Below are 24,970 nucleotides of genomic sequence, written 5' to 3' on the forward strand. Positions count from 1 at the left end.
AAAATATAACTTTCTTTAATTCATATGATCGAAATATTAGCCAAACACGTAAGCGATGTTCATAACACGAAGAAAACGACCTCAGTCATGACTGATGGAGAGACATGGATTGGCAACATCAGCACTGGAATTAAAATAGCCATTTATTTGTTTTACCTGATATGTTTGAATCAGAAAGGAGCCATATCTGACAGTGAAAAGTAACATTTTGTGGAAAAGAAATACAAACCTATTTTTTATGGAAATGTTACAAAAAACAAATCAAAAGATACATGAAGTCTGAGGTTTCTACAATTAAAAGCTGACCCCTCTGTTCCCATCAAAACAAAATTCAAAATACCTGTATGTCACACTAACAATGATGTTTTTTAAAGAGTATAAAAGAAGAAATATTATTGACATAATAAAGCCCCTCTCCCTCCTCTGGGCGTCGTCGATCTTAATTTCTTAACAGAAAAAATTGGGAGTCGGGACAATTTAAAGGAGTATGATCTGGTTTTATCACATGTTAATTTCCACCCTGGTTTACTGACTCGCACCTATAGTGTCATCCTCATATTTCAATCCCTTTTGACATAGAGAGCCAAAAATGTTCCATACTGTGTGAATAGTAAGTGGGCTCACACACTTTCAACACATTTTGGCTTACAAAATGCAAACAAAACATCTTCTAGCCCTAATATTTTACAGGGTCAATGAGAAAAATATAGCTTTTCCATTGATAAAAAAAAAATGATGCACGCGAAAATGGATATGATGTGTTGATCAGACCATCCTCCTTTAATTTCCTGTCTCTTGTAAAACATGTTTAGCTTTCGCTATAATTGTATTATCCTTTGTACATGAGTTTTATCAGATGTATATTAAAACTTAACTTTTCTTTGGTCGTTTGACAAGGCTTTACACTGATGACAATTAATAAAGGCTTTATGATAATGAATACAAGTCAAGGCACTATGATATACAATAAATAGCAATGTAAATACACAAATGTACAGCACTAGGTTTATATTTGGTACATGAAATATGAGGTTTTTTTCTTATCACTCTTTTGTTTTACAAATTTTAATCTGTACCCAAAGCAGCCAGTGCACATTGAAAAAAATTCAGTGCATCTGGCCGCATTTGAACTGGCAACCTTCATGTTTGTGGTATGATCAAGCAAAATCAGTCCGAAGGCGCAGGCATTTGCAAAGCTACATTTTGCAGAAAACCTCATTGAAATTGAACATTTAGTTCTAAAGATATGAACACCTTAAGTGTTTCCAAAACAAAAGACAGCAAAAGAAATTATTTCCTTTGTTTGGCTGTATCTGAAAATCAATATTTCTGACTTCCGACTGATTTTGCTCATTACATCACATATTACTAGTACCAACTGAGCAACAGAGACATGCTGGAGAAGAGCGTAAGATCTTGCTCAGTTGGTTAGAATGTTGTGCTAGTAATGCAAAGGTCGCCAGTTCTAATCCGGCCAGATGTACTGGTTTTTTTCCAATGTTAATGTGCGCTGGCTGCTATGTGTAAAGATTAAAATTTGTTCATCCTATTAACACAGAGAACTAAGTATAATAGTTTTGTTTATAGATCAAAATTCTAGTAATACCCAACAAAGGGAGACAAGCAGACCCATAAGGCCTGCTGTATACGTTTTATTCAACACAGAATATTCGATGTAACATGTCTTTGTTACTTAATCTATTCCCTTTTTATTTCCAGTCATAACAAATGTTTGGATGATGTAAAATTGATAATATATTCCCACCACACATTCGGCATCCATAAATAAACATTCATTAGAAGGTAAAAATAAATTGAAATAGATCACATCGAAACAGACCACCTTGTGGCAGAAATGAAAGTGGAGATTTAAACACTAGGATAAACTACTGCTTTTTAGCTTGAAAATGACACCTTACGTGTTGAAATCAGATACAGTAAAAATGTTTTATGAGGCAAAACAAGATTCTTTTTATTTTCTTTATATTTTTTGATCTTCTTTCATTGTTATCTGCCAATGAAGCTAGCCGCAAAGTGGTCTATTTCGATGTGATGGGTCACATATTCTAAGTCAAATATTTGGAGCATTTATGGCCCTTAAGACCCTGTAGTCAACTAGTAATGACCGTATAGATTGTAAGCAATAAAATGGATTATTCCATACACCACCAATTGAAGATGACCTTAATCTCCCACACAGGGGGTATAGTTTACAAATAGAATCACCTATTCAGGTAAACCCATTTGAAATTCAAAATCACTGTGTGGAAGATTAAGGGATCTAGAATGAGCGTTTATGGCGTTTCGACAGTATTTTTTGTGGGACATGAGAGCACCGCAGACCTATCGAATTGCATTCTGAATACGAAACATGTCTTTCTAATATCAAATAATTATAATTTTGTGAAAATCACAATATAATACAAATTTTATGACAAATTATAAAAATTTGATATTTTTCAAATTTTGATATATAACAGTCCTCGAAGTAAATTATATAAATCTAATGATATATTCTTAAAGTGTATGTAGCTGGGAGGAAAAGCCGACGGTCAATTGAAAATTTTGACCTTTCATATTGAAGATATGGATTTTTTTCCCAAAAAGACCTAATTTTTTTTGGTGTTTTGGGAAAAAATCCATATCTTCAATCTGAAAGGTCAAAATGTTAATTGATCGTCGGCTTTTCCTCCCACCTACATACACTTTTAAAGTATAAATCATCAGATTTATAAAGTTTACTTCGAGTACTGTTAAATATCAAAAATATCAATTTTAATGATTTGCCATAAAATGTGTATTACATTGCGAATTTCAAAAATCAAAATTATTTGATATCAGAATGACATTCTTCAGTATACAGAATGCAATTCGATATGTCTGATGTGCTCTAATGTCCCACAATAAATACTGTCCAAACGTTCATACCCCACCCCTTAAGGTCATGTCTTAACTTTTCTTTGGTTTAATAACTTTTTCCAGATTTTCCAGATAAGGGTTGGTCGGTGGAGGACAATCTTTTTCTTTTTTGCACTTATGGTCATGTCTTCCATAGGGGGTGTATAGATTCCAACTAGAAAAGCCCAGTTCAATTTTGGGCATTAATATATTGTTATGATATTGAATAATCTACAAAACATACAGGCACAATTGGTTATCACACACAGAAACATGAAATAATACCACAACTTTGACCCATTAATTAAGCTCTATAGTAAAGGCATACATTCTTTTTTACCCCAGCACAATATAAGTTCCAATTTAGACCTGTACACAGTAAGCTGAAGTTGTGATGTCTATGATTTATCTTAATGGAGTATTTCGTGATCCTAGCATCGTATTTTTATGACATTTTCCAGTAGATATTCACGAAAAAGCTTATTCCCAATATTTCAGTTGATTCCAATTTTGCGTTTGCGAGTTATGCATGATTATGTGTTTTACATGCTCCGTAGGCCACTGTTGTAATTTCGTTCTGGTATACCAGAACGAAATTCAAAGCGATATTTTTGCTAAACAAATTTATCTGCAAGAAATATTTGGTAGATAAACATTATGTAACCAGAGGTATCTAGTGGTATAAAAATCTCAACTTTTTTTGAGAAAATTTGGGGATGAGGCTGTGGATCACGAAATGCCCTTTTAATTATCATCCTAAATGAGATATCGCTGAGGTTATGAAAATGTCACCGAAAGTCTGTCTTAAGGTGAGAGTAACGCCATGATTTCTCAGTGCAAGATTGAATCGCGCGTGCTAACTAATTCCGCGGTAAGTACACACACGTGTAGAAGGGCGATTTGTCCGTACGCTTGCAACGCAAAAGCGTAAACGCACTTGATTCAAATCTGCCACTTCGAAATCCAACATGGCATTACTTAACATGAGATGAGACACGCTATATAGTCCGTATGCACTACAGGTCCTTTGGCACTTGCTGGCATGCATGCCCTGTTTGTCACATAAAAAGAATTATATATAACTCCTACAAAGATTCTTGTCACTTGATTGGCCAATTACTATTGATTATTTGTGCTAATTTCAGCATCAGCTGCAAAAAGGCTTTAACAGGTACAGTTTCCTCCTATATGAGTGACTTAAGTTCACTTAATTAAACAGATTTAAACTTGATAAGATATATTAAAGCCATAATGTATCATTTTTTAAACCCTTTACCCAAAATGCAGAAATAATATTAGTAATAATTGACACAAAGGGTTTCTGTCCATTTTAAAACAAAATAACAAGGTGAATATTTTGGCTGTTTAACATGGAGTTCAATAGTGGATTTAAAGTCATGTCAAAATTGTTCCGTTGACCTATAAATACATCAAATTTGACCGATTCGAATTTAGGTATAAGTGTACATATTAGTGTACTTTTTATTGAATATGAGCGGATAGTATATTGATTTTCATCAAGATTATCTTTGTCATGTTGCCTAATATCCTAGATGCTGATGGCTCAAACACAATTGGAAGACATCAGTGACAGATGTGTAAAAATTAATGTTGCTGCATCAGTGCAACAGTCTACAACATGGGGAGTATTAACTCAGCTTATTTGTGACTATCCATCACAAATGGGTTGTAAATTCAGCATTTTGACTTTATGCGCTATTGCACAGGCATATTCACCTATGATGGATAGAATGTCTATATTAGTTGCTATAATACATTTGTAACAGGCTCACTGGCTCCACACTATGCAGTTGAAAAAGAGATCAATAATACTTAATTCTGTTAACTATTTCAGACAATGGTCGAGGTCCAATGCTCTTTAACCTTTTCCCAACATTACAATGTAATATGGAATGTATTATATTATATTATATTATATAATATAGCAAGGCGAACAAATCAGCAAATGGTTTAAATGCAAGGTAATTACAAACCAATAAATGCATTGAGAAACTTTTGTCTGTTTTTTTAGGCTATATCTAATCATTTTGACTTTCCAGCCCATTTGTGTGGATGATTTTTCTTCAAGGTGAATTGGGAACCATTTTGGTGGATAATGCTAAAAAAAAGGTAAAGTATGTGAGATATTGTACTACTTTCAAGGCACAATTGAGTACTGCAGCATTACTGCACACTCAACTGATGTAAGTTCTCTACATGTGCATCCTGATCTCATGGTGTGAAGATGTGATTAGTCTGGCATTGAAGATGTTGCACCAACCTGATCTGCTATCTGTGCTACCTGGGAGCTTGGCCTGTACATAAAAGAGCAAATGAAAACACACTAAATGAATACAATTATCCTAAAGATTCATTTCTTAAAATGTTTATCATACTGCTGTCTGTTTGGCATCGCTGTTGCTGTTTATTTTCCTGACAAACTCCTCAAGAAGGTTCCACCAAAATTAAACAGATTTGGTAAGATTTGTTATCCTACTGCTATTTGGTTGATGGCTTTTTATCTTGAAATCATACAACCCACCTCTGTCACTGCTGATAGTTACTCAAAAAAGTTCTTATATTTTTGTTATTTTAACATATATCATTACTAGCTTATTAATTGCAAAGTTAAGAAATTACATGGTTTATGATGGTACACAACTGCAGAAAAGTACACAAGTGCTGTTACTGAGAGATATTGCAATATCCCATCAAACAAGGCCCCTTGCCTACTGAGGAAGAAAGTCATGAAATAATATAATTATTTATGATAAAACTCCATCAAGATTGTGTTTATTGATTCTTGTAATTTAAATTGGTTGTTTTCAATTTGGAATGGTGGTGGGGGGGGGTGTTAAATTAACCATACCTCTGGTCTGTAATAGGTTTTGCCTGGCTTTGATGAATGCCATGATATCAGCATCTGCTCGTTTATCTCCAGTTAGTTGAATGGTGGAACGACTACTAGTAACTTCAGATGACCTGTATGGGAAATAATAATGTATATAATCAAAGAGGTTACACTTACTAGGCTTATGCTGGTATCATACCAGACAATTGCACAAAGCATAGTGTTTTTATCATGTTACTCCTGTCGCTTATAGGGAAAGCAATTGGTGATGTGTTGATCAGTAGTTGGTAGCATGCCCTAGGGGCAAATTGCAACCAGTTGACTTCAAGGCGGCACCTTTGACACTTTATTGCTAGCATTGACTGAATGTTTGTAATGATTTTTTTTATGCGATTGATATTATGATATGTGCATAGAGTCTACATTCCACCATGTTTCATGTCACTTATGGAGAGAAAAATAGCCTACCTCCTGTTTATTTTGCCATGCAGCTGGCAAAGTGTAATTTTTACGGTGTACTTATTTGGCAAATGAGTGCAATATGCATTGTTTTGCGCAAACTTTGCTAACTCTCAAATTCCTCATTGAATTTGTATTCTAGTTCTGTAAAGTGTGCTGAGGCTTGTGGATCAATGTCTACATCACTGTGCTTTTTTTTTTTAGACAAGTACTGTTGTGATATTTACCTTGACTAATTAAATGGCTTCACTGGTGCAGTTATTAATTAGTATTCTGATGTTGCTGTTAGTGTTAATCAATATTGGCTATTATTACCTTCAAACATGTGCTTCCAGATGGTTTGATTAACTAAATTATGAAACAGTGTGAATGACAAATAGAACTAGAAGGCTATATATTTGTACACAAATACGGCTATACCCGCATGTTATCGGTGTACCCAAACTTACAGTCTTTATTTGCTGAGGACTTAAAATAAAGAAACTGTAAAAAGTCGCCCAATTGGGCAGAAAATGTGTAAAAAGTGAAAGTACAAGTCACAAGCTTTAATTGAATGTAGGTTGCACTGTGGTAGCACTTAAAATAAAGAAATTGTAAAAAGTCCCCTCCCAGGGGAGTCGTCTCTCTAATTACTCTCCATAGGTTGCTGTTGTCAGTCTCTCTTACTCACAGTGAGGCTATGCAATACGATTGGGGGAAACTATTCCAGAGGGAGTATGTAAATTAAATGGAACAGCCATTTCAGAGGGAGTATGTAAATTAAACGGAACAGCCTTTTTTGTGGTCATTTCAGAGGGAGTATGTAAATTAAATGGAACAGCCAATGGGTATGTAATTTAACTGGAACAGCCTCAGCGTTGATGTCATCTATATATTAATTACGCTATTCTCTGTGGATCTGTTTAGTCCCTCGTGTATGGGGTGGGTGTTAGTAACAATATAATTCTCAGGTGCAATCTGTGTACAAACTCTGAGCCCTGAAGCTGCTTAATTTGATGAGAAACGACCGGCCCTTTGTTTAAACATTTGGGGCCCTGGGGCCCATAGTATTTGACTTATGAGGCTCATGAACATATATTGAAGTATAATTCTCTGGTGCTCTCAGTAGACTCAAGCTGGGTACTGTATAGCTGCTTTATTTACTGAGTAACGGCCGGCCCTATGTTTTAGCGTTTGGGGCCCTGGGGCCCATATTATGTGACATATGGGGCTCATATGTACATATAACAATGTAATTCTCAGGTGCAATCTGTGTACAAACTCTGAGCCCTGAAGCTGCTTTATTTGAAGAGAAACGGCCGGCCCTTTGTTTTAACATTTGGGGCCCTGGGCCCATAATATTTGACTTATGGGGCTCATTTACATATGTTGAAGCATAATTCTCAAGTGTTATCAGTACACTCAAGCTGGGCATTGTAGCTGCTTTATTTACTGAGTAACGGCCGGCCCTATGTTTTAGCATTTTGGCCCTGGGGCCCATATTATGTGACATATTGGAGTTATATATACATATGACAATATAATACTAAAGACCTATCTGTGTGCCAAATCTGAACCCCGTAGCTACCTTATTTGCTGAGAAACGGCCGGCCCTTTGTTTTAACATTTGGGCTCCTGGGGCCCCTAGCCTTGTACATCTGGGGCCAAAATAGGCAAAAGGCACATCTACAATTTAGGGCTCATACATGTGCCACATATGAGCCCTAGTGCCCTTGTAGCTTTAGAGCTAGCCTTGTCAATATGTTGCTCCTTATTTTTTTTTTTTTTTGCCCTGGGCCCATAATATGTAACATATGGGGCTCATGTATACTTGTATTTATAGAGTACCCATGGGGCTATCAGTGTACCAACTCAGGGCCCTGAGGCTGCTTCATCTGATAAGCGGCATGATTTGTGTTTTTACCTTTAGACCCCTGGGGCCCGTGACCTTTGACCTCTGGGGCCGAGATGGGCAAAAGGCACTTCTACGGGTAAGGCCCATAAGTGTACCACATATGGGCCCTGGGGCCCTTGTAGTTTTAGCGCTAGCCTTGACAGAATGATGTGTTTGATGGAAGGAAAAGGAGAAGGAGGACGAGGAGGAGGAGAAGAAACCACAGGATGGGAAGATACCCTGCATGCTATTGCATGCGGGTATAATAGTGTGAATAGACAAATGGAAAATTTGTCTGCGCAGACTATCTAAAGCCCGATATAAAGAACAAAGAACATTTAAAATGTTTCTAACACTCTTGTGCAGTAAAATAGAATAGTGCATGATTTAATACACAAATATGGACTGCTATGAGGGGCATGGTTAAAATTATAGGCCCAAGGTGATCTCAAAACCATGACTAGAGATCACGCGGCCTATAATTTAACCATGCCCCTAATAAAAAGCAGTCAATATTTGTTTTGTATACTCAGATCTTAAGATTCTTGTCATCTGTTTAGTTAAAAGCACTGATTTTGGGAAGAGAAATTAATAGTTTCAATGCGAACGGCACAGATTACAATCTGCGATTTCCGCATAATTATAGCGTGTGGAAACATTAACGTGTGCGTAATATAATTTTACGCTGGGAACAAAGCACACATAGAACTATGCCCTGGGAATAGTTACTTTTGTTTTGACTATGCCCGCATTTTTAATCAATCAGATGGCAGGAATCTTTAGATGAGGTATATAAATATGAACAAGACAGAAGGAAAAAGGTGTGATTTTTGCTACTCCTTACTTTGTTTTTCTAGATTGCACATCATTTAAAGCATGGCCTTCATCCACCATCCTTCTCATCCCATCAGCGGAAATAGATTTCCCAATTGGTGGCACAGGTGGTCTTCCATCCCTGCCTTCCACATCACCTTGTTGCTGTCTACTAAGCCCGCCAGCAGGGCATTACGAGAGCTACCAGAATGCGGTCTATGTGTAGATGATGAGTGATTGTTATGGTGATGGTTGCTTTGGTGATGGTTACTATGATGATGTTTTCTATGAGAGTCTTGATTAGAATGTTCATTACGTGGGGTTTGATGATCACCATCGTGTCTTGTGTGAGGGGATATAGGGGGCGGTGTTCTCCATGCCTTGCCTGGGTTGCTTGGCGGGGTCGGTGTGATTTTGGTATGAAGCGAGGTCTGGCTATCCTGTTGAGGCAAATGCAAGGAAGACATTGTATACTTTTAGCAGAGATTTGGATTATTTTATAGTAATATATCTGCTCTCATTTGTGTATGATCTAGGTTAGTTTTAATTACTTCTTGAAATTCAAACACCAACTTAACAATATCATGGCTACAGGCATGAGTCTAAGACCACTACAGTCAGAATTTCTAGCATGACAAGGGCCCAACACTCAAACAGGGAGGTTACTGGGTGCGGAATGGAAACAGCAGACACATGAAATTACTTGCGTGTCTAAAATTACACATTGTGTTCATTCTTTTGAAATTTTAACTCACTGTAAAAATTGCATTTGGCTGAATCTAAATTGTACAATCCTTCAGGTGCAGGCCTGGAAAATGATTATTTCAGATTATCAGATCTTTCCAAAATTCCTTACATATTTTACCTCTGAAAGTAAAATTTACATGCAAGAAGCTTCCTGGTCTTTCCAGGCCTGCACAAGTGACTTAATTTTTACAACACTAATGTGAAAAGAGGAAATTGATAGACCAACCTGTTGTAGATTAGCTGCTTGTTCTGCCCACCATAACTCAAAGTCTTTCTGGAGCTGTAGTCTGGATTTCTCTAATAGATGTTGCAGGTGTTCAATCTCAGTCTTAAGACCTCTCAACTGGTTGAAAGTCACCTTGTAGCTGAAACAATATATATCAAAAAGTTTCAATTAATATGTAATCGTCTTATTGTACCAAGTTAATCTCTTTTTAGGCAGTGGCTCTCAAACCACACAAGTGTGTTGCTTGCTTACATGATTATCTTGTAAGTTCTATTGACTCAATCATTAAAATTTTCTGAAAAATTGATATACCTTCCTAATTTGACCCAAGTTGAACCCTGATTATCATCTTCATTTATGACATGACCCTGTCAATTTTGGTACATAATGTGTGATCATTTCCACTATGTTCCATTACAAAATGGTCACATTTCCAACCTCTGGCAATCCCTGATTACTTTGAAATGTCTTTCAAAATTGTTGGCACATAATGCTGATTATTCCATAAAAATATGACTCTTTCATATAATAATAATCAACATAACTAAGAAATAATTATTTGATCAAATTATTTCCTGAGTGAAGTTTATGTTGAACTTTTCTGATTTGCACTTTAATTTTTCTAACCACCATGATGGGATAAGTTACCTTTCTTTTTCTTCTTCTATATCTTCTCGTAGTCTTTGTTCCATCTCATCTGGTTGATTTGGGTCATCCTGACCAGACATGGCAAGCTGTAACCTTCTATGTTCTATCTGACTCTTGATTTTATCTGTAAACAAACAAAACTTACATCAATCCCTACTCTACACTACTTTTAAGATTTAATGCCACTGAAAACCTCTTCATGGACGTTTCACTTGCTTGATAAAGTCTGTTTTCTCAAAAACTGTCAATGCATTGTAACTACTTATAGTAAGCCTACCAAAGCCAACATGTTGATGGGTTTGTGGACTTGAGTATTCAAAAATCATCCTTGATTATCAAAACACTGAGAGTTTAAACACCGGCCGGCAACTATACAGAGTGAAGCTTGCACTAGCAGTGCTCTACAAAGAACGGGTTAGAATAGTTGAAATGCTTATGAATTGGGATGTTCCAGTTGAAACCCTTACACCCTCTACAGAATACATAGCCTTAATCTTCCATGCAGGGAGTATGGATTTCAAATGTGGTTACCTGAATGGGTGACTCCATTTGAAATCTACACCCCTTGTGTGGGAGATGAAGGTCATATCTTCCATAGGGGGTATATGGATTTCAACCCATAGCCCATTTCCTACCACCAAGTTGTGCAATGATGCAGCACCATGCAGGCAAAGAGATGTGCACATGGATATTACCATGCAAGCAAAGAGATGTGCAATATTATGAATTGAATACTTCTAGAAAGATTACAACAACAAACTAAGTGGTTCAGCTACAACCATCCACAAAAAGAATCACTTTTATGACTTGTCGTAACTTACACAACCAATAGTTGTGTGTCTATCCATGTGACTTGTTAGGAATGTTAGTCATCGGTACTGTAGCTAATCATTAGCCTACTCCTCTATCCTCTAAGCTATGGCATATAAAGAGATGCACCATGCTAGCGATGCTGCTCCCTAAATAAAAGAATGCTGCCCCCTCAAGTGTTGAGATAGTTGTGTACAGCCATGGAACATGTGATGCCAATGATAAACATGAAGATCATTGTGATATTACCTATGTAGAAAGTGGAAGTAGTACTTAGTACCACTTTAGGATGCTAAATATTATGCAATTTTATATTGTTTTCAGTTGCTATTGCAATGTCTCTACTGCCCTAAAGAGGTTGGTAGATATCTCAAGCAACCCCAAAGCATGAATTCTTTTATTGTCTACATATTGCAATGTCTCTACTACTTCTCTAGTGAAAGCAAAACCCAATAGTAAACTTCTATAACTATGAGCAACCTCCTAAGGCCCTAGGTTTGAATTCCGGATAGTCAGTGATTTTTTCATCACTGATTGTCATTTATGTAAAGTTAAAAACTGTTTCTCCTAATTATGATCAACTTTCTTATTACATAAATTAGGTGATTGTTGAAAATCAAACTTCATTTTTACAACTGATTCAAATCACTTTAAACAAATCATTTCTATAAAGTGAATATTATGATTGATCATGCCTTGTTTAGTAAGTATTGGTAAAGTGAATATGTTTTGTAACAAAATATAGTGAAAAGATGTAGTATTTTGAATGGAACTAACTATAAATGGCAATAATCTGAATATATGCAACATGTTCCATCAACAGGTACAATGTGTGAACCAAAACATACATATTACATGATTAACTGTGGGATTGAAATAGTAGTTTGAAAAGGAGGTATAAGCTGTGACAGACTTAATGTACATTTGCAATTCTATTATCCCCACGACCCATTATTCAAAATCGTGCACTGTGATTTGTTGAAACGCGTCACGTGAAAGACCATTAATTAGCAATAAAGTGGCCAGGGCAACGAACTTTATCACTTACGCTTTGGCTACGCGTAGGCTCTCCACATTGAGGTAAACAACTTGAAATATTTGGGCAAAAAATGTGATATTTTCTCTTTAAATCGCACTATTTTGTGGTAATAGAATAGAAATAAAGGGTGCAGCATTATCCTTTACACGCAAATAATGTGTATACGGCAGTGAAAACATTTGAATAATGTGGTCAGCTTCGCCTCTCACCAATTATTTATGTTTTTACTGTCTCGGACACATTATTTGCGTGTAAAGGATAATGCATTACCCTTTATTTAGTAATGCCTCACATATATAGAAGCTATTATGCGATGTTAGTAGAAAATGTACCCAATGTAAAATATCAAATTGGGTGCAACTTACTGATTTTTTGTCTATTCTCATTGACATGTTGACCAAGCGACTTAGCTTCACTGTACCTCTGCTTTAATAATAACTTGTTGTCTTCTATGGTAGAATTATGTGGGTAGTCTCGCCTAAATATATCAAATGCTTCTTGCCTTCCAACAGACATGTCACCTGCAAAGTCATTGGGAAAAAATTAATGAATTTGGTAATAATTTCAAACATTCTGTAAGATGTATGAATAAGTGTGAGTGTTGCTGGCAGGTACACCTGAGTGGTGGGGCAGAGGTAAATGCTACTAGGCAAAGCAGAAGATCAAATTTCTCCCCCTCTTTCTACCTGTGCTCACATGGAACCTTAAAGGCAAGGAGCTACTGAACAATGCAGACTGCACATCCAGTCAAACAATTCTCCCAATTCTGCTCCCATTGTTTCCCATTTAATTTAGGGTTGGAGGCCAGAAAGTATGCTATCCATGGGTCCAAGGTGACCTTACAACTAACAACTATCACACCATTTCTGCGATGACCCATTTTCTACTTGTGAGTTAAGTCCCCACTTACACAATCAATCGAGAATACTCTGCTAGAATATGCAAGAGGGAAATAAAACTACATATGTCTTGACTGACTTACTGATCCATGCAGATATATTGAACAATGATCAATCAGCAAAACAAAACCACTTTTACATACTTTTCCCTATTTAATGATCTAAAAACATTACCTAACAATCTCCTTTTACTATCCTTTAGTTGATATGATGACGAAGTAGAGTCAACTGATTTCTCCACTTGAGTACTTGATCTAGATGACATGTTATGATCATGTGACCTCTCATGTGACTTTAGTTGATATGATGATGAAGTAGAGTCAACTGATTTCTCCACTTGCATGCTTGATCTAGATGACATGTTATGATCATGTGACCTCTCACGTGACCTCTCATGTGACTTATGAACTTCTTCTGATTGGTGCTTGGTTCTTGATGAACTATATTCATGGTCATTGCCATTGGTCAGCTGCTGGTCATGTGATAAACTCCTTTGTAAACGGTGACCTGTATCTTCTAGTTGATTTATTGCATCCTGCGCTCGTTTCTTTTCTTTCTTCAGCATATTGACTAAAATATCTAAAGATTCATTGGTTAAGGGATCATACACACAAAACTATATAACATGAGTAACTAAAACAGTTTGTCAATGAGCTATTCATCTTGAAATCCATATACCCCATTTGTATGACATGACCTTAATCTACCACACAGGGGGTGTAGTTTTCAGATGGAGTCCCTCAGACAAGAATATTTGCTACTTTACATCTAGGTCTCTCACTTAAACATCCTTATTCTAATTTGTGAGGTACACTGCTGCAATGTGTATCCCAGTGACCAATAGAACACATGCTCTTGGGATAAAGTGCAATATCTTGCTACCACGTATCTTGGGCCTAAAATTCTCTTGTGTTCTTAAGAGGAATATAAGCATTCTAGTGATGTGAAATTACAATTTTGATGAAAGTGGAGAATGGGGGTCAATCCTGTCACCAGAGTTGTAACAAGTCAATGTATTTGATGGTCCAATTGAGTAATTTCTAGCAATTTCACCTTTACTAATGATTTGAATTTTACCATGATGTTGCCAGGAAAAAGGATAACAGTTCAAATAAAAGGATACTGATTTCATTATCCCTCTGTTTTATCATTCCTTTCAGCTTATTAACCTCTGCATCTGTTGCTGGAGTTGCATTGCTGTTATAGTCATCTTTCTCTATGGTTTGTTCAGCCTGTGCTTCTGGCTCTCTTCTTCCAATTCTTTGGATTGGACCTTTGCTTAGTACCATTTGCTGTTGAAATACAAAATGTATGCAAGTATTAGTCAATGGCATAGAATTTGACAACAGGTACCGATACTTGCTCATATGATCTTTCTCTATCCTTTGTTCTGCTTGTACTTTTGGTGTTCTTCAATTTACATGTAACTGGTATGATGCATAATAAAAAAAATAAGAAACTAGCCAACACGATAATCGAAGACAGAATTAAAAAGATTAGTTTGCGTCTGACGTCACTGTCAATCAAACTCTGGTTAGTAGCGCATTAAAGGAAGGTTGATTCATTTGGTGTCGTTAGGAGAAAAGGAATTGCAGAAAACTGTGAAAAATTATGGTACGTTTACAAGTCAGTTTGTATATTTGAAGGTGCAAAATTAAGCATGAAGCACATTGTTTTACTACCATGTTCATAAACTCAATCATCACGACAAACAAACCGTGCCCGAGTTTGATTGATACAAATTAGTCTTTTTAAATATGTATTTGATTATAAGTCCTGAGTAGGATCAATGTGTATACATTCATTAACAAGAGGGATGGAAAGAGAAGGGCAGAGATAGAGAGTGAGAAAGATACAAGAGAAAGTGAGAGTGAGTGTGAGAAAAAAAACCAGGCAGACAATGAGAGAGGAGAGTGAAAGTGCAAGAAATAGACAGAGATAGCATGAGAGTGAAAGTAAGAAAGACAAGAGGGACAGAAACATGAAGAGACAGACAAACATCACTTACTTTAAATAATTTAAAACAGTGATTAATCTTCCTCATATCAGCTCCCACATTGAGTATAGCATCAGCATCCATGTCTTCTATATACTGTTGCACAGTTTCTTGCAATCTGAAATAAGACCCCAAAATAGAGAAAATAATTCAAAATTGTATTATTTTACTCTAACAAATTATATCATGTTGTCCTCATTACTGAATACATTATGAAAAAGAAAGTTCATTGTAAAATAATTGTACTGAAACCAAGCTACTGACACAAGATCCAGATCATTAAGAGATACGATGAGAAACATAGTGGTGTGTGTACAGCTGAAATGACAACAGCTATAACTGATAAACATCATTTTTCACCAGGTTTGAATTATTTTCCAAGCTATAATAGAAGCTGTGTCCAAAGTGGTTTGACCATGTTGTCAGGATGCCTGTTAACAGATTACCAAACCAAGTCTATCACCAGGATTGCAAACAACCAATGGGAAGAGGCTGTCTATTTGAAGGACCAAATACGATAAGATTTCTAGCTCCTAGTTGGCTAGGCAGAACAGCTTGCAAACAATAGACAAGAATGGAGGTGGCACTGTCACTAAAAGCCAAGGAACAACATGTGTACGCCCATAAGTCAAATGACCTACCTTTCCAGATCTTCTTCAGATAGATCATCAGAACTTTGTTCTCCTGATGAAAGGGCTAGTTGATTTTTCAGCTCCTGGACTTCAGCTTTGAGTCGAATTACCATCTGCACAATACAACAAACCAAATTTTTAATAACAAACAAGGATAGATAGAGATAAGTAAGTGCACATAAACATACCATTTGCTCCATTAATTGAGAATATATCTGCTGCTATCAGGGGCGTAGTGTGAGCGGGCATGATTAGGGTACTGGGCTTGATGGGGGGGGGGGGGGCACAAGCCATTTTCCAGCAATTACCTATGGGATTTTTATATTTTCAAATCCAAAGGGGGGGGGGGCACATGCCTCTGTGATGCTACATCACTGGCTCCTATGTAAATTAGTAAAGTGTTTATCCAATGGGATCCTCTATTCCTCTGGATGTTGTCAAACATGATTTTGTACATACTATATACAATTACAAAATGAGAAGGTTATTTCTATTAAGTTGTTATGGATGTATAATTTTTGTAAACAATTTGAGATATATGTGAATAAATTTGAATTTAACTGAAAGCTCCATTGGTCCAACTTCCAGTCATGTCCATAACTGAGCAGGGTGTATTCTGATGTATGCATTCAATTGTGGAGACATATAGACAGAAACACAGGTGTAACCAATGGCAGCCCTATACAGTTTTAATTTTAAGTTCACCAACTGTGATCGTTGTTTATATAAATGCATTTTTCAATCTACTACCAATGTCCAGAAGGGGTGGCCATTAACAGATCCTGTGCTGCCACTGCTACGTATACAATTTTCATGTGTGTGTCCTTGATTGGTGATGTTTACAAGTACCCCCTACACACACAGACACTTCTCAAAGAATCATTCTGTGATAAATAAGCAGTTTTACAGAGATTACTTACCAGTTTTGGGTCTATTTCTTCATTCAGTAGAGCATCATTTTTAATAAGTGCTACCCTCTGTGCAAACCTACAGGTAGAAATAGATTCCTGAAAAACAACAAAACATTCACTGTAAATAAAGCCAAATGGCGACAAAAAAACCCACCTGTTTTTACGGGCCGATCAACCCAGAATTTCCGTTTTTGGAGAATTTTAATTTAAAAAAAATTTTGCTCAATTTGATCCATTTTGCTGAACATTTTCAGAAAATAGGTTTGCAAAAATTCATTTTTCGTGAAATTTTAGGGTAATTTTAGCCATCAGAAAACACAACAACAACAAAAAACGCCAGACCGACCAACCCTACTCGAAAGGTCCGTCTGCCTGTAGAACAGGGGTTTTTTTCGTCGCCTAATGTACCATCTTTTTCTTCATCAGTGTTTAACTTTCTATTTCTTCAAACCTGCAATTTATGATGTTTACACAATATTCTACATCTAAAAGGATCCACTCAAGCTCCTCTTCAATCTGAGTAAACAGATGTTTTATAGAAAAATTATCTAATTTGTGTACATCGTGGAACATACTCTTTGCGTAGCTGTGCGTAGTAAGCTGCTGCACGCAGATAACATCGCTAATATGGACAACTAGAGTAACGTTGTACAATCGTGTATTAGCATGATTAGTCGCGGAGTAACAAGCGGAGTTGAATGTTCCACGGTGTACATGAATTAAGTAATTTTTCTATAGTTTTCATCACTGGATTTATAAGTACAAAAACAATACTTACATCAATATTCTTCTTTTCCACAGAGCATGTTGCTATCATTGATGTCATACAATTGCCTCCCAGACTATCCCTCAATATGGAAGTCATCATGGAATTACGATACGGAATATGTGAGCGTGATCTCTCTGATAATGCAACAATCACCTGTAAATGAACAAAATACACAAATCTGTAAGCAACACGTGCCAGGGTTCCAAATTCGGCACATAATGTAACTGCATGAAAGCAAGTAAAATTCACAAAATAATGGCTCAAAATTCACTGGCAGCTTTCGTTGTAAATCCATATATCACTATCAGTTCAGTTCTGTGCAGAAAGCAAATGGCTACTGCTACAGTTTTGAAATCACTTGCTAAACACAAGCTTAAATTACATTTGACATAAATATTTTGGGAAAAGCTTCAGTATACGCTGAAATCTGTTATTGAAATCAAAATCCTGAAGAAACTAAACTGTATACACAAATTTTGAGAAATTAAATCACAAAGTCGACAGTTTTACACTGTACCTTATCTGAACAGAAAATAACTCAATGCATCCCGAACTCAGTGTACAATCAAACCATAGAGAACACTGCTATTAATATAATATCTGTAAATATTGAAAACCATCACACATCTAAAATGGCTGCCCCAAAGAAAAATATATTGCAAATTATAATAGGAAATTAAAATAGTGGCAAATATTTGGTGTAATGAGTAATTGACCCTATAACATTTATACACATGAGAAAGTAACTTACCAAGGGGGGGGGGGGGCACTCAGCCATCATTTGGTATATTAATGACCCCCCTTTTCTAAGTCAATTTTGGTACATTGAAAAGCGTGTTTTTGGTAAGTTGTAAAGCGCTTTGTGATTTCTTTACGTAAAGTGATATTATAAATGCAGTTTAGTAGTAGAAGTACTATATGGAATTATGGATGGGTAACTTTAAAAAAATTCTCCTATTTTTCTCAAGAAAATGTCCAATTTTCCTCCTCAAACCAAACATGACTCAAGACCAATCTCAAAATCTAAAACTTTTAAAAAACACTTCTCTAAATGATTAAAATGAATGAGTAGCAGAAGGCAGCCATACACAGATGTCTTTAATGCACTCAAACAGTATATTGACAATCTGTTGTTTACCATGCATTCAATTTCAACCAGATGGTACTGTAGCATCTATTGAAATTATTATGAAATAATCTTAATTGCATTTTTGCTGGCTGAAATGCTCGATAATAAGGCATTTTTATGCACATTTAAATTCAAGGTCAATTTACAGACAACTGTGCAATTAATGTGAAAACATAAAATGTAGGCATATAAGGAAATAAAATGTGTGGCCAAAAAGCTATGTGCTATACCACATGTTGGGAGATTAAAACAAACTATGGGAAAAGGGCTATTCCACTTGAAATCAATGCACCCCTATGAAAGACATGACCTTAATCTCCCACACAAGGTGTAGATTTCAAATGGAATCACCTATTCAGGTAACCCTATTTGAAATTCACACTCCCTGTGTGGAAGATTAAGATCATTTATTCCATAGGGGGTGCATAGATTTCAACAGAAATAGCCCAATACCGATGAAAATATGGCAACTACTGACATTTTATCCTAGACCAGTCAGAATTTGCATCGTTTTAAAAATCATTTTCCTAATGTTAGAAATAACACACTCTATTTATTAATCACGCAGTAAGTGATTCACTTTCCATTTTGTTTATTTTTCTATTTTTCCTGCTTCGTAATTTTCTCATTTTTTTAAACAACTCAAACACACATACAGAAACAAATCAAATACAGCCAAAACAGGGCTGGTAATAGAGTAGGTACTCCATAGTAGCAGTGCTGCTACTCTCATGAGAACCCTGAAGCATAATTATATTTCTATTTCTTGGTCTTTATATTATAAAGTTTGTTTTTCATAATCTTACCTGTTCTAGGTAATGCAGGGACAGGTTGATGTATTTGGCTTCTTTCAGTAAGGTACCTGTCACCCCAGTCTTGCCTATTCTCTCGGAACTGAGAAGGAAATAAATAACAAAAATATAATCTTCCAACTGTAAAGCAAGTCAGCTGTACATTTCATACGAAAAATTGATTAAGTTCAATATTAGAAACCTTTTCTCTGTATCTATATTCCTTTTTTATAAGGAAAATATAAAACAGAAAATATGACATGCTATACATTTAAGGAAAAATTGACAAACAAAACATTTCCAATAGAGCATACAACCATTTAACTCTAGGCCTATACATCATTAAACATTACAAGCAAGAAATGTAGAGTTGAGACTAAAACCAAACCAAGCATATTATTAATTTATATTCCTCTCCACCATCAACAGAAACTACATTAATGGAAAAAAGATTGTGTTAATAACTTTTATGTCAGTCGAAATCTCTTTTTGTGTATTTGTTATTCACAACTTCTCACAAGTGTTGTTTCTCATAACAGACCACAAACTGTAAAGCTAAAATGGTATAAACAAACATTCAAATGAGTATAATTGTACTACACTGTTTTGCACTCTAAGATTTGCGACATCATCAAACTTGATATTGAATGTTTAAAACCAAGGGGAAAAAACCCTGTTCCACTAGCCCAGCTGACCCAGGCTTTGCATTTTGGGGAGTTCTTTAGCCATTTTAGGCCTACTGTATTTACTCTATTAAACACATGTAATAATACAGGGAGTGTTTAATACAGTAAATACGGTGAGTGGATTGATTTCAAAAAAATTCAGAAAATTATCAAAATATGTTTACAAAATATGTTACAATCTTTTTCTGATTTTTCAAACTTTCTGAAATTTTCTAGACATATTTCAGCCTCTTCCAGGAAAACAAATTACAAACCAACCAACCCACCTTGGCAAGTCCGCCTGCCAAATAGGTTTTTTTTGTCGCCTAAGTGACACATTAACCCAGAAAACAACTAATACAATGTGACCATTTGCACTTACGACAACTTTTCAGTTATGCAATAACAATACAAATGAATAAGGAAACACAATAATTGGATAATGCCTGCAGTATCTATAAATGTTTCAAATTAATTAATTAAAGCAGGCTGACAGAGATAGGTAAACACCCTGAGCTAATTTCAGTCAAATACAAATAACCCGATCTATAGTTGATTTGTCTACTTAGGCAGAATAGAATGACACTGATTTACAATATATGCTAATAAAGTCTGCACAAAAAGTAACTCAGCTGTTATAAATACGCCTATAGCTTCAGAACTAATAACTGTTTTCACAATATTTCAACATAAAAAGGAGGATGATTTATTTACGCGCAGTTTGATACCCCATTTGTTCAATTTGGTTCAATATTAAGAACACAGCAGCGTTTCGAAAGAAAAATACCAGAATTTAAAAGTTGCAGCTATTTGTATTGATTTGAAGTCAGCGCGAAGATAATGGCGGGTTTTACGTGCCACATGCTTGTGTAATAACCATTGATGGCTGTAAACTGCAACTTTTAAATTTGGGTATTTTTCTTTAAAAGCTCTGCTGTGTTGTCAATATTGAACGCATTGGACAAATGGGGTATCAATAAATCATCCTTCTCACTATGTTGAAATATTGTGAAAACAATTCATAGTTCTGAATCTATAGGCGTATTTATAACAGCTGAGTTTCTTTTTGTGCAGACTTTAGATAAAGGGCATTCACACTGGCTATAAAGCATCCCTCATTCAGGTCACTGACTACATACATTTGACAGTACAGGTAAACACCTTTGTTGATATATCTAACACATTTAGTACCTCAATTCAATAATATGAGGGCTCCAATGCTACTACCAAGTTCAATGTTAAACTGTATGTATTAACAATGCAATATAAACAGTGCTTACTGTTTGAAGTACCCACACATAAACTTGATTGAAAAAAAAAAGTTTTAATCTTTTTAATTCTTGTCCCGTAATAGGCATGTCTCATTGTGGATAGATATAGAATGGCATATACGCAGTTGGGGGCAACACCTACACAAAGTGTTCATTGCAATTGTGTGACAGATGCAAGCTCTTGTAAGTTTGCACAAATATAGGGGTGGACTTGTGCAGTAATTTTTGCTAATTAAAAGTTGAATAAAGTATAGCCGGAGTCTCTAAAACTATTTCAAATTAATAAAACAAACAATAAAAACAAAAGTTTTATCAGAATTGTAGTATCTAGTCTGCTCCCAAAATCAAATTAGGTTAAGGTTTTACAGTTTAGGATATTAAGGTTGGGGTGGACCATACTCTGAAATTATACCCAAGTTTTCACACGGGCATTGTATTAGGCAATTCCAGTTGAAATACATACACCCCCTATGGAAGACATGACTTTAACCTTCCACATAGAGAGTGTGAATTTCATTTGAAATCTGTACCCCCTGTGTGGAAGATAAGGGTCATGTTTTCCATAAGGGGTGTATGGATTTCAACTGGAATAGCCCATTGTATTACTGTGTGAAACTAGTTGCAACTTACCCGGCTAAATCTACGAGATGAAGCTTGGATCTTCTGATGGTTGCACTGCCTGATTCCCTGCTGGATACATGGATGGTGAAGATACAATGTGACCTAGTGGAAGCCTGATTCATTGGGGTCTACAATGCAATTATAACAAACAAATTAAGAAGGTGGTACATGTTGAACCTGTTGGAAATTAAATCAAACAAAAATCCAAATATGCGCCCAAATGTGTGCTACATGTTTGTTTACAGCTCACTTGCCAAATATTACAAATTAATTCATCTTTCCTGTCATGGAACATAGAGTAGGAGCTTCACAATTTAAGGTACAAAGGGTTTTCCCTTATAAATCTCTCTTGTCCAAATGTCTCAACTCGAGGCTGAGGTTAGGCTGCTATCAACCCTAGGAGTCGACAAGATGGGAGAGAGGCACCATGTAAGTCCATGTCTATTACCCTGAAACTGACTGAGCTGTCATTATTATTAAGACCTCGTCCTAGTGTTATAATATTCAAAACTGGTTCCAAACTAGTATATTTGGTTTTGACCCAATTTGGGCCTGTGAGCTCAAAATTGCAGTTGAGAGATTCTGCCTGTCTGACATTAAAGAAATGGGATCACATTATAAAAAAGATTGTGAATTCTTGGTCTCAAACATGGACTGCCAAGTCCCTCCATACTATACTATTACCTCTTCTAAAATAGAAGCTATTCCAGTGGTCTGGAATCTATACAGAAACATACCTCTGCAATCATCCTATTTGTATCACCCAGGAAGAGTAAGTTAAGAGCTTCTTCTTCATTGTTGGCTTGATGTAAGGTAAGATTCTTTAGATGTATGTTACCATCATTATCCTCCATCAAAGACACTTTGCTGTTGGAAGAAGAAATGAGTGGTGTTGATTAGCCATAGTTTACCTTGTGAAGTAAGATGATACATACACTGCAGATGACATAGACTAATACTGACTATTTTGCAACAGTCAAAGTCCCTATGTTTTGTATGCTGTGAATTCTCGCACATTCATGAGGGCCAATATCTCGATTGTGTGTCTTAACAACCAGCATTGCGTGCCTTTGCATATACGCAATAGTGTGTCTTTGCGTTTCCTCAAAAGACCGTAAAAATGTGGTATGTACAGTTTCGTCTGTCGCGTTTCATGGAACAATTGACCGTCATTATCGGGTGATGCTGAGACTTTTTGGAGTTCAACTGTAACCTTTAGTCCATGGCAGATGATCTCTCTAAATGAGTCTTTGTTGCACAAATTTGACACAAACTTGTCAGACAATTAGAGTGGAAGAAGTACTAATTAGGTAAATGTTTGCTCCTTGCGTATTTATGGGGCTTGTATTTATTGCCTCAAGTTGTGCCAAAGGGACAGAACATTTTAAAACTTACAAAAATGTCCATATAAAAAACCAACTTACGGCAGATCTTCCAGTTTAGCTGCTTCATGCTTTGGATCCAACAGGTCATACCCATTTTCATTATAGATCTCAAGGTAGGAAACATGAATTGTAAAAACTTGACCTGGATTCTGGAAACAAAATGAACAAATAAATTATGAGACACTTATAAGTAAAAACTTTGTTTGGTGTATAAGAAGTCACAGTTATGGTATTCAAGGTGTCAATCCCCACACACGCTATGCTGCTTAAGGGTTCTACTTTGCACACTAATACATACACATACATACAGAAGTTCCTTAAGATGCAATTTGCCAAAGCAACATTGCCTTTACAAAACTAACATACTTCACAACAAGTGGGATTTTAAGTGTTTCTTAAAAGTGTTTGTAGATGAGGTCCCCTGATGTGTTGTGATGATTCCATGATTTGGCAGCAGCAACAGAAAATAAATAACCTTGATGGGCTCAAAACCATTTGTGAAAATAAGCAATAGTTTCAATCCATATTGCATTTTTACCAAGTGATTAAACCAAAAGAAATAACGCTATGGTAAATTCCCAAGTTAATTTTGAACCCGGCACTCCAGTCTCAAATGTTTCAAAATCAATGAACAATCAGTATAAAAATTAGCAATTCTTATCAAAATTTCAATTTTTTTACCATTCCATATAAAATTTTCCTAGCTATAACGCTGCACACAAACATGGCAGAGTTGGTTCTCTTTATATCTAATCTCTTTGATATTAACCATAGGCTTTTCTTTGGGCTGAATCAATCATTACATGGCTGCAACAGGTCAATGTCATGCACAAGGTTTCACTAATATAATGATAATGAGAGACATGATTGCATGGTTCCATGCAATGTATGCTGTTTGTTCATACAAACAGGATTATACTCAAGATCACTATCTCTGCTCAGTCCAATAACAACTTCCTAGTTTTAATGAAGGAAAGGTTAGCTAAAATTGTTTGAACAGTAGGGGCCTACTGAGTGAATTAACATTAGAATCTCTGAGTTGGGGACATAGATGCATTTTCACATTTTCATATTGTGAACTTATATTTTGACAGTAACATAAGCAGGGCTGAAAAGAATATGGTCAATCCAGAAATTCCTTCCTGGAAAATTATGACATTTGGAGGGAAATTTTACTTTCCCTCTGAAAGAAATACATGAAATATCATCTGTGGGAAATTTGGGTTATCTTGGCCCAGACCTTAGCACAAGATAACTTTTTGAGTTCAGATGATAGCAAGATTGTCAGAAAATGTCAGAAGGAACAACTCACACGTCTCTACATGCACCTGTTGACACTGTAATCTCATCTAAGGATATCAGGTAGACAGTAGTCCTAAGCACGAGCTGGACTTGAGTGATTTGGTGTCATCATCCCCATTTTATGTTAATTATAGTACTTTTTGCCTACTGCAAAAAGTGCAGTCAGGGTTTAGCCCGGGGGTTTTGCTGTTTCATACGCACATCTATGCGGCGACTTCTAATGCACACAGTCGTA

General features: G+C 36.0%; 1 protein-coding gene across 1 annotated transcript in view; it reads right to left on the reverse strand.

Annotated features, from left to right (window-relative positions):
- Positions 1-4,953: 4,953 nt before the first annotated feature.
- LOC140152666 (kinesin-like protein KIF6) overlaps positions 4,954-24,970 on the reverse strand; it is a 31,041-nt gene continuing 11,024 nt past the window's right edge. Inside the window, 17 exon segments of the mRNA XM_072175115.1 lie at positions 4,954-5,213; positions 5,768-5,880; positions 8,926-9,076; positions 9,079-9,334; positions 9,868-10,006; positions 10,516-10,639; positions 12,730-12,885; positions 13,438-13,842; positions 14,387-14,555; positions 15,272-15,377; positions 15,901-16,004; positions 16,812-16,898; positions 17,581-17,724; positions 19,507-19,594; positions 22,058-22,176; positions 22,786-22,915; positions 23,473-23,582. Of these exon segments, the coding sequence (XP_072031216.1) occupies positions 5,197-5,213; positions 5,768-5,880; positions 8,926-9,076; positions 9,079-9,334; positions 9,868-10,006; positions 10,516-10,639; positions 12,730-12,885; positions 13,438-13,842; positions 14,387-14,555; positions 15,272-15,377; positions 15,901-16,004; positions 16,812-16,898; positions 17,581-17,724; positions 19,507-19,594; positions 22,058-22,176; positions 22,786-22,915; positions 23,473-23,582 (2,418 nt within the window). The 3' untranslated portion in view covers positions 4,954-5,196.

Source organism: Amphiura filiformis, chromosome 5 (assembly GCF_039555335.1).
Source record: "Amphiura filiformis chromosome 5, Afil_fr2py, whole genome shotgun sequence".
Lineage (NCBI taxonomy): Eukaryota > Metazoa > Echinodermata > Ophiuroidea > Amphilepidida > Amphiuridae > Amphiura > Amphiura filiformis.